The 11,433-nt window shown below is 41.3% G+C and overlaps 1 protein-coding gene across 7 annotated transcripts in view; it reads left to right on the forward strand.

The window, feature by feature from the left end:
• Positions 1-11,433, forward strand: part of LNPEP (leucyl and cystinyl aminopeptidase) — a 123,228-nt gene that overhangs the window by 80,908 nt on the left and 30,887 nt on the right. For all 7 annotated transcript variants that reach the window (XR_337605.3, XM_006169865.3, XM_006169868.3 and 4 more), the window contains 2 exons: positions 2,738-2,921; positions 4,394-4,550. Coding sequence is in view for 6 of the 7 variants with exons in the window: in XM_006169865.3 (XP_006169927.1) it covers positions 2,738-2,921; positions 4,394-4,550 (341 nt within the window). In the remaining variant the exon portion in view is untranslated. The remainder of the gene's footprint in view (positions 1-2,737; positions 2,922-4,393; positions 4,551-11,433) is intronic.

The raw sequence follows: 11,433 nt of genomic DNA on the forward strand, positions 1-11,433 counted from the left end.
TGTGTGTGTGTGTGTGTGTGTGTGTGTGTGTGTGTGTGTGTCTGGTCAAATTAAAATAAATAAATGAATAAATAAAATTGAATAAATAATTCTTAAAAAAAAAGATACTTAGAAGCATATTGGGTACTTACATGACATCTACAACTGTTTCTAACTTTAGAGGGCATTTTTTTCTTTTTTTGGAGAGGTTTTTGCTACTGGGCATGTACACTCACCAGAAAGACAGAGAGAAACAGACAGAAAGTGAGAAATCACCCCCCCCGCCCCCCGGGGCAATGGCCACCGGGGAAATGGCCACGCTGCAATCCCTTCTCCGCCGTTCTCCTCACTGGATCTTGGGCACGCATGCACATGTGCCAGGCATGAGTTTAAGCCACCAGGCCTGGGACTCAAATCGCCGTTGACTACATGGGAGTCCCACAACATACAATAACGCCAACTGCTAGTCCCGAGGACTTTCTTGATTAGTAATTTAAAGGATTTTTTAAATTTATATTTAGTGAGTTCTTCATTATTTGCACATTAGTTGAAATAATTGCATGACAATTTTGAGCAACTTTCTCAGGATTTCTATAGGTAATGGTAGGGCCCTGTAAAGTACATACTATTTTTCTATTATTCTAAGTCAATTATTTCTTATTTGTACCTAATGAAACCTTAAGCTGTGGGAGGCTGCGCACCAGCGAGTCAGCTAAGGTTTCTCAGGGAGCAAACAATTGCCATGATTGGTTCCCTTCAAAAAACCTGACCTTCTAAACCTTGCTCTGATTGGCCACTAGAATCCCTCAAATTTGCATATCTGGCACCTCATGATTGGTCCAAAAGCAACCAATGACGGCCCACCATTTACAACCAATCAGGGTCCACCGTTTACAACCATTCAGGGCCCACCGTTTACAACCAATCAGGGCCCACTGTTTACAACCCACCAGAGTGTATATAACCACGATGCCTGACCCACAGTAGCCAGACGACACAGACGACCAGGGAGATGATGACTGAAGAGCCTGAAGAGTTAAAATACTGCGCAGTCTCCAGACAACCCTGAAGATCCTGAAGAGCTGATACTGCATCATCTCCAGACGACCTGGGAGACCCTGAAGAACTGTAACACTACATCGTCTCTGGACGACCCTGAAGAGCTGTGACACCGCGTCGTCTCTGTGCTGCTCACAGTAGACGACGTGACCTTTAAGAGCTGTGACACTGCATCGTCTCCGTGCTGCTCATGGTAGACAACACGACCCTTAAGAGCTGTGACACTGCGTCGTCTCTGTGCTGTACCGTGCTGCCCACAATAAACGGACGACACTGTCGTCTCCGTGTTGTAACACTACGCCGCTTGTCCCGGCTCTCACTCCTTCACTCAGGAAACCTGTTCGGCTGTCCCCCTGGGTCGGGACAAATGGCGCCCGAACAGGGACGGGACATTAAGCCTTTCCTTTTTTTTTTTTTTTTCTAACTTTGAATTATGTGACTCCTCTAAATGGCTTTGTTTATTCGGCCTTTGCTGACTTAAAGAAAGACAGGGACCAACAGTTGGTGTAATGGCTATGTCGCTGGACTCCCATGTAGTCAACTACAGTTCGAGTCCCGGACCCGGTGGCTTACACTCACGCTGGGCGTGTGTGCGTGCAAGCCCAAGATCCCGAGAGGAGAATGGAGGAGAAGGGATTGTGGCATGGCCATCCCCCCTGGGGGATGATTTCTCACTTTCTGTCTCTCTGTCTCTCTCTGTCTTTCTGGTGAGCGCATGCGCCCTATAGCAAAAACCTCTCCAAAAAAGGAAAGAAAAAAAAAAAAGAGAGAGGGAGACAAAGGCTGAGATGAAACACATTTTTCTTTCTTTCTTTCTTTCTTTCTTTCTTTCTTTCTTTCTTTCTTTCTTTCTTTCTTTCTTTTAAAGTTCTTGCTATAAGGCACATGTGGTTGCCTGCATCAGGGAAGTAGGGAATTAGAAACTACCCCTCAGGGAGGATGACCACACTGCAGTCTCTTCTCTGTTCTCCTCTCGGGATTTTGGGCATACACACACATGCACCCAGCATATTCAAGCAGCAGATCTGGGACTTGAACAGCATAGTTGGCCATGTGGGATTCAGCTGCCTTAACTTCTGTGCTACCTGCTGGTGAGGTAGAACACATTTGATATATTTCTCCCACTGCTTCCTCTACCATTCATCATACACATGTTCCCTTTCTCTCTCCTCCTCTCCACCAGCCATAATGAACTTGGGACCCAGTGCAGTGCATGGATACCACATACACTTTCTCTCTGGGCTTTGAACTGTTAGAGTGTTCCTACTGTACCTTTTCCATTGGCTAACCTCTGTATATTCTGAGGTCTCTTAGAATGATAATTTACATGGCATTTCTTCTATGAAATTTCTCCTGACTGTCCCTTGAACGTGAAACAGTTCTTCTATGTTCTTGCAATGGATGTTCTGTTTTCCTTTTCCATGGCTAGCATTTATATGTTTAAAAATCCATAATAACAGAGCCATACCTGCCCTGTTAGATGACTTGATCGCTGATGCATAGCTTAGCGCCAGTAATACACATTGAATAAATGACTGTTGGATGAATGAGTGGTGACCTGCGTTAACATGGGAGGCAGGCATTTAGTTTCTTAATAGGATGATTAATTGATTTTGGAACAAACAAAGCACCATTTAGGTTTTTTTTTCCTTGCCCCATTGTCTTCTCTCTTAACCACTCATTTTTTTGTCTCTGTTAGGTGTCATCAATCTTACAGAAGACGTGCAGTGGGTTAAAGTCAATACACACATGACTGGATATTATATTGTACACTATGCAGATGAGGACTGGGATGCACTAATCAAACAATTGAAAAGAAATCCTTACGTTCTGAGTGACAGGGACCGAGCCAACCTCATCAACAACATCTTTGAACTTGCAGGGTACAGAGTACTTGCTTTGAGGTTTTTTATTTGTTTGTTTGTTGAGCAAGTGGTATTGAAGTATAGAACATTTCAGAAAAACAGAAAGAACTAGCGTGTATTTATTGCCTGGTAGGTACAATTCATTCTGGAGAACTGGGAAGATATAAGATATGTTCTTTGCCTTAGGGAACTTTATCATTTACTTAGAAACAGCAGCTACAAACATATTGAGCAGTTTAAATAACATCAAACAGGATTTAAGAATAATTCAAGACAAGCTACCAACAAACGAGATATGCGTTTTGCTGAATGAAATGATGTAGGAGTTCAGGCTTCTTATTTCTTGAGAGAATTCTTTTCAAGCTGCAGTTGGTTTAAGCGTGATCCTGTTAGTGCTTGCCTGCTAAGGACTTGAGGGACATCTCTGACAGCTGGGGCCTCCATATCTGTGTACTGCCTGCCTGCCCAACACCTCATGCATTATATCGTACATAGAATCCCAAAGCTGAGAATGGCAGTGACCTCATGTCAAGAGGCCAGCAGGTGGCGCAGAGGTTAAGGTGTTAGACTCCCACATGGCTGACCACGGTTTGAGTTCCAGACCTGGCAGCGTGCTTTATCACTTTCTCTTTCTCTCTCTCTCTCTCTCTCTCTCTCTCTCTCTCTCTCTCTCTCTCTCTCTCTCTCTCTCTCTCTCTCTCTCTCTCTCTCTCTCTCTCTCTCTCTCTCTCTCTCTCTCTCTCTCTCTCTCTCTCTCTCTCTCTCTCTCTCTCTCTCTCTCTCTCTCTCTCTCTCTCTCTCTCTCTCTCTCTCTCTCTCGCTCTCTCTGTCTCTCTCCGGTCAACTTAAAAATAATAATAATAACATAAAATAAAATTTAAAAATCTTTTTTTTTTTAAAAAGATATCCTCTCCAGATCCATAACAATTCTGGAAATACTCGGCTTTCTTTTGATTACTCTTAACCTTCACATTCTTTTTTTTTTAGTGATGTGACCTTATATCATCTCAGCTATCACTACTACAATTTCTAAAATATGATTTTTAAGATTTATTCTCTGTAAATTTATAGTTTATAACCAGTTTTGCAAACCCCCAACCAACCCACAAGTAAAACAAAATTTTTTTCTAAATACTTTCTATGCTACTCTATCTTCCCTGATAGACATAAAAAATTAAATTAAATTAGAACTATTCATCTTTTCTCACCCAGTAGTGTTACACTTTCACTGAGTCAGCAGTAATTTACAGCTGCCTTACGGAATGAAAAATGAACCGCTGCTTATCTTTTCCTTGAAATTCATCTTTACCCTTGGATCACATGAACTTAATCAAAGATGATAATATTTAGCCTAACTTTACTGAATGACACTCTAAGCTTAATGTTTTGGTCTTCAAGACTCACTATTTAGTCAAAAAGTTTCTCTCTTAGCGTTTGTGGAATTCTTCTGTTTCTCTACATACTGACTTTTCTTGTTCTCTTACCTTTAGCCTGGGCAAGGTTCCTCTTCGGAGAGCCTTTGATTTGATTGATTATCTTGGAAATGAGAACTGTACTGCACCTATCACTGAAGCCCTGTTCCAAACAAACCTCATCTATAACCTCCTTGAAAAACTGGGACACATGAATCTGGCCTCAAGACTGGTGGTAAGTCCAGCTTCTCATGTCGTTACTCACAGCTCCACTCTTACCTTCAGCCAATAATGCCCTGGAAAAACAACCAGTTAAATTCTATGTGCTTCACTTTCTTGATTGTAAAATCTTTACTTTGAATCAAAATGTCATGATACGGTCTTGCTTGATTAGAGAACTCTAGACTTCTGACACAGGTGTGGAGATCACATGAAAAGAAAGTTTCTCTCTTCAAATAATTTTATTTTTACCCAGTGAATGCTTGAAATAGGCCCTTTTGCAAAGCAGATCTCCCCATTATTTTTCTAGTAGCTGTTATGAAATAGCAGCTGTGTGTTGAGAACATGCTGTTTAGGGTTCCTTGCTGATAACTATCCAGTGGATAATGATACTTGGTGGATGTAAATTTTTCTGTAAAACACTGAAAGACTCTTGGTGTTGGAGACTAGTTTACCTTTTTTTTTTTTCTTTTAATGAGAGTTTTTTGTTGTAGGGCATGTGTGCTTGCTGGAGAGACAGAGAAAGACAAAGAGACAGAAAGCGAGAAATTACCCAGTAGTGAGGATGGCCATGCCACAATCCCTTCTCCATTCTCCTCTCAGGATTTTGGACATGCATTCACATGCACCTGGCATGTTTCAAGGCTCCGGGTCCAGGACTTGAACTGTGGTCTACCCCATGGGAATCCAGCACTTTAACCACTGCACCACCTGCTGGCCCCCAGTTTCCCTTTCTTAAAACCGATTGTCTGATCTTAACATTTATTAGTTTAGGCACTTTGGGTATTAAACTATTGACTGAATCTCTAAAAGTTTGGGAGGGTGTGATAAAGTCTTTGCTTTTATTTAATTCTCTGAATATGTACATTTTGTAAAAACTTTTGCCTTCTAAACTAATTAATGGCTTTCTAGGGACCCAGGCAAAAGGCAGCTTTCAGGAAAAGGAAGAGAGCATTGGACCAGGAATTAGAATAAGTCTTTTGGGATTTTGGTATCCTCACTGGTTAAAAAGAAGGGATTGATTTAAATCTTTTTTTCTTCTTTTTTTTTTTTTGGAAAGTTTTCGCTATAGGGCGCGTGCGCTCGCCAGACAGACAGAGAGAGACATGGCGACAGAAAGCGAGAAATCACCCCCCAGGGGGGATGGTCATGCCGCAACCCCTTCTCCTCCATTCTCGTCTCGGGATCTTGAGCACGCATGCACACACGCCCGGCGTGAGTGCTAAGCCATCAGGTCCGGGACGCGATCCACGGTCGACTACGTGGGAGTCCAGTGACATAGCCATTACGCTAACTGCTGGTTCCCTTAAATCATTTTTTTAAAACAATCTTTTTTCTGCCCCTATTTTTGTCCTACTGGGCATCTCCTATGAAGAGTTCTCTCATCACATGCATCATCCCAGTGGATGGTGGAGGATGCAGGGCCAACTGGTGGCTTGAAAAGCACCCCTCCCCAACAAGTTTCTGTTCTGACCCCAAAGTATCCCATTCATACTCATGAGTGAGATCCTTAAGTTAGATTATTTCTAAGGTTTCTTCTAACGGTACAAGCTTTATCATTTTCTGTTTCATAAAGCTTTTAACTTGCAGCTTTAATAAAAATCAGTGTCTGGAGCATAACCTAATCTATAATGGTGCTCAGTAAATGTTGAATGAATAAATTAATAAACCACGCCAGAAACAATGCATTTGAATCAACACTTGGATGCTGTGCACCATGCTTCGTGTTTAACGTGGATAACCTCATTTAATCCTCACACGATGCCAGGATATCTTTACCCCTATTGGATAAATGAGGAGACTAATTAACTTCCGCCAAAGTTACTTACCTAGTAAATTAGAAAACTCATATTAGTTTCACTTCAAAACCTATTCTTTGTGTTAGTTGCTGTTTATTAAATGACCATTCTAGAAGTACCTCCTTTCCATGATCTTTGTTGGAAAAACTTAAAGCCAGCTTTCTTGTAATCATTTTTTTTCTCTTTAAAACAGATTTTATACTTGAAAAGTTTGAAAAGCTTATAGACCAAGGATTTTAGGATCAAAATGACAGACTCGCATCTAGTTGTTCTTTTGAAAATCAACCTTTGGCTACCTAGTGGCGTGGTAGTTAAGGGGCTGGATCTCACATGGCCAAGTGCACAGTTCGAGTCCTGGACCCTCAGGCTTGAAAAACATGCCAGACATGTGTGTGCATGCCCAAAATTTTGAAAGGAGGGAGAAATGTAGGAAAAGGGATTGCAGCATGACCATTCCCCATGAAGGAGGTTTCTCACTTTCTATCTCTAGCTCTCTCCCCTATCTTCTCTGTCTTTGGCACATGCACGTGACCTCTGGCAAATTAAAAACAAAGAGAAAATGAACTTGTTAACTTATGAGGTTTTTTTATTCTATATCCCCAAAAAAATTTTAGAGGTTTTTGCTATCGGGTGTGTGCACTCACCCGAAAGACAGAGAGAGACAGAGAGATAGAAAGCGAGAAATCACCCCCAGGGGGATAGCCAGGCTGCAGTCCCTTCTCCTCCATTCTCCTCTCGGGATCTTGGTACATGTGCCTGGTGTGAGTTTAAGCCACCAGGTCCTGGACTCGAATTGTGGTTGAGTACGTGGGAGTCCAGCAACATGGCCATTACACTAACTGCTGGTCCCCAAAATGTTATTAACAGTATCTTTTTTTTTATAGTATATACGTGCATTTCCAATAAGTATACAGACAGCTTTGCTCTTTAGAGGAAACTTAGAATTTAACACAGCTTTTATTATTACTAAAGAGACTCAACATGTGTTAGCCAGTTGAGGACATTTATTAGTGGACTTTAGAGCCATTTGCAGTTTGAAGATATGATGAATAGTAGTGCTATGAATATCCTGACAGAAGTCTTTGGCAAGTATCTGTACATGTTTCTATGGAGTACATGTCTGGAAATGGAATTACTGAGTCCTACCTATGCATAGTTAATAATGTGCTAATACCTGCTTTCTCAAAATTGTACAAGTTACACTCCCATCAGTAGTATGAGAATTCAGTTGCTCTATATTTTTGCTGACACTTCTAATTCATAGTAAATATTTTTTTCCTTTTGGCCATTCAAATGAGTGTGCAGTGGTATTGCAAATTTGGCTTCAGTTTTCGTTTCACTATTGACTAGTGAAAAAGAGTATCTTTGACATATTTACTGACCACTGGATGTTCTCTTGTAAAGTGCTGAAGTATTTTACTTACTTTTCTATTATATTTTCTGCCTTTTTCTTACTGAGTTATGAAAGTTCTTTATATATTCTAGATATGAATCATTTGTCAATCATGTGTGAGGCATGGAAATGTGTGTAATAAAAAACCTATACATGGATTTCAATTATTTTGCAGTAGAATAAACTTATACTTGGGCCAGCCCTGAAACACAAGCAGTTAAGGACTGTACATTGAAAGCCATATCCCATAGCCAATTACGGCTCAGATCTGGCCTTAGCTGCTTGAAATCATGCCTGGTGTGTGTGGGTCCCCAAATTCCTGACAGGATAGAGAAATGAAGATCAAAAAAACTGTGGTATGACTATGCCTCATTAAGTAATGCTTTCTTGCTTTCACTTGTGTGTTTTGGCATTTAAAAGAAAAGATAAAGAAAAAACAGGGCATAGCGGTTAAGGTGCTGAATTCCACATGACTGACTCCACAGGTCAGATCAAGGAGCCAGCAACTTGAAAATCACGCCAGGCACGTGTACATGCATGCCCAAGATCCCCAGAGGAAAACGGAGGAGAAGGGATTATAGCATGCCCATACTCCCTGGAGGGGTGATTTCTCACTTTCCCTCTCTTCTGCCCCGACTCCCATCTCTGTTGAGTTCCTACAGCAAAAACTTAAAAAAATATATATATATAGTAAAAAAATTGGGGGTCCAGCAGATGGAGTAGTGGTTGGGTCACTAGACTCCCACAAGACTGATTGAAGTTTGAGTCCCAAGCCTGGTGGCTTGAAACTCATACCAAGGACATGTGCATGCATTCCTAAGATCCCAGGAGGGGATGGAGGAGTAGGGATTGTGGGGTGGTCATCGCTAGAGAGTGATTTCTTATTTTCTCTCTTACTGCCTCTGCCTCTTTCTCTCTCCCTGAGAGCACGTTCCCTAAGGCAGAAACCTCTATAGAAAACAAACAAATAAATTTAAAAAGCTATATAGGGCTTAGGTTTGTTTTTTGTTTGCCATAGAGCAAGTGCACTCACCAGAGAGAAAGACAGGAAGAGAGGGAAAGTGAAAAATCATGGCAAAGGTTGATGGCCACTTCTCAAAAGGAACAAGCCTACCCTGCTTTACCTTGGACTTTCTAGCCTCCAGAACTGTGAACGATGTCTCTCTCCTAGCTACAGAGAAGAAGACAAGCAGTCTGCATTTTTTGGTTTGTAGATGTATCACTCCCTTCACTGTGTTGACATGGCATTCTCCCTGTGTTTCTCTGCCCAAATTTCCTCTTTCTATGAGAATGCCAGTCAGCAGTTCAGAACCCACCATATTCCAGTGGGACCTTGTCTTAACTTCTTTGCATTTGCAGAGTCCTCATTTCCAAATAGAGTCATGTCCGTAGGTCCCAGGCAGTCACAAATTTGGGGAGAAACAACTCAACCTAGTATAAGTAGCAATAAATAAAATTCGTGCTTGTCATTCACTTTTATCAATATTACGGGACATTTTTAGTTCTTAATATTCTGTAAGAGGAGCAGATTATCTGCCTACTCTGAACCTAGCTAGCAAGTTAAATTTCATAAAGGCAGAAGCCATTCTTCCTGCTGCTCTTTGCAGTAACTCTCTTTAGGGCTAGCATTCAGGAAACACTAGCTGGTTACCTCAGTCTGTCCCCATTCTGAGACAACAGATGCAGACTCAATTCAAGGAGCTAGAACCATGGAATATTTTCCTGTTGACATTAGAGTAACTCTCTTCCCACCACATCCTATGTGGGTCATTTCTGGTGTTTTAGGCAGGCATGTGTTATTAGGAACATACTTCAGGGTGGGATACAGGGGACTGATGGGTAATGGATAAAGGCAGGCAGTTTAGTATGTTTCCAAGATCAAGGCCCTTTACACTGTTAGCTACAACCCAGTTCTTCAGAGGTCTTCATGTTGTTAGCTAAAAGCCAAGTCAGCTTTAGTTCATCAAGAGAGAACCTGTCTCTTTAAAATTCTTATTCTAATCTTGGGGCATTCTAGCAGCATCAAAACTCTCAAACTGGGGGCCAGGTGGTGTAGTGATTAAAGCGCTGGGTATACCCACATGGCTGACCACAGTTCGAGTCCTGGGATCTGGTGACCTGCTTTCTAACTTTCTCTCTCTCTATGGTCAAATTAAAATAAATGAATAAATTAATTAATTAAATAATTCTTAAAAAAAAAAAAAACTCAAATTGTGGACAGCAGGTGGCATAGTGGTTAAGGGGCTGGACTCTCACATGACCAACTGCGGTTTAAGTCACAGACTCAGTAGCTTAAAACTCACACCAGGCCCTGTGAGGGTGCCCAAAATCCTGAAAGGAGAATGGAGGAGAAAGGATTGCAGAGCGATCATGCCGCTTAGGGAGTGGTTACTCACTTTCTCTCTGTCTCTATGGCAAAGCACACTTGCCCTATAGCAAAAATCTCTCTAAAACAACAACAATAAACTCTCAAAGTATGAATTCTGAATTCTTAGACCCAGAATGCATTAATGTTTAAGAGTGTCTAACTTAACAGCAGCGTAACCCAAGCCCCTCTTGGCCATTTTGTTATGTGGCCTGCTTGTGACGTGAGCCACATTTTGTGATGAATGCTGTGGGTGTTGCAGGGGTAGATTCTGGAGGCACATTTGGATTGTGTCAAATTGTTCCCATTAGATGTTAACACCTGATCCTAGCCATATTCCTGTCGTATGACGTACAGACCTGTCGTTCTGGACATATGAGGCATTGGTGGGATAAACCTTTAGCAATAAAAACTGACATTTCACTTTTAAGAAACTCTGTTGACCCCGGAAAGAACTCCCTGGGCATATCAGTGTAAAATTAAAGCAGTAAATCTACATGTACCCTGTAACGTAAGTGCCACATCCTTCCCTGCCTGTTTTATTTTTAAAATCATTTTGTGTGATTGTTGTTGTCATTTATTGCATATCCAGTGTTTATAGCTTACATAACCCATCAACTTATTCCCTTTCCTCATTTACCATTTTCACTTTATGAAAATGAGGGTTAGATTTTATTGTTTAATGAGCTTAAATAAAAAATAATAATAATTTGGAGAAATAGGTTTTATTTTATTTCTAAAGAACACATGCTCTGCTTCATTATTATAACCTGAATTATTTGTAAATTTATCATATTTTATAATAGCAGGATTCTTTGAAAAGCAGACTTTTTAATTAAATCTTTTGCTCTGGGGACCAGCAGTTAGTGTAGTGGCTATGTCGCTGAACTCCCATGTAGTCGACCGTGGTTCGAGTCCCGGACCCAGTGGTTTAAACTCATGGTGGGCTTGTATGCATGCGTGCCCAAGATTCTGAGAGGAGAATGGAGAAGAAGGGATTGCAGCACTGCCATCCCCCCTGGGGGATGATTTCTCACTTTCTGTCTCCCTGTCTCTCTCTGTCCTTCTGGTGAGCGCACGCACCCTATAAAAAAACTTTTGCTCTGTTATAATTAGAAATTTATTTAAAATCCATGATATTTATTAAAAATCTCATAGTATGAGAATTCCTTTTTATGACTTGGTGCAAAGATTAACAAGCTAAACCGCACTCTGTAATTCCAGTGGTGTAACTTCCTTAGCAAGAGTTAACCTCAACATCTTCTAATGTCAGATTTTGCTTCTAGTGCTTTAAACACATCTCCCCCCCCCCCCCCCCCCCCCCCCCCCCCCTCCTTTCGTC

This window comes from Tupaia chinensis, unplaced genomic scaffold (genome assembly GCF_000334495.1).
Source record: "Tupaia chinensis unplaced genomic scaffold, TupChi_1.0 Scaffold147554_1, whole genome shotgun sequence".
Taxonomy (NCBI): Eukaryota; Metazoa; Chordata; class Mammalia; order Scandentia; family Tupaiidae; genus Tupaia; species Tupaia belangeri.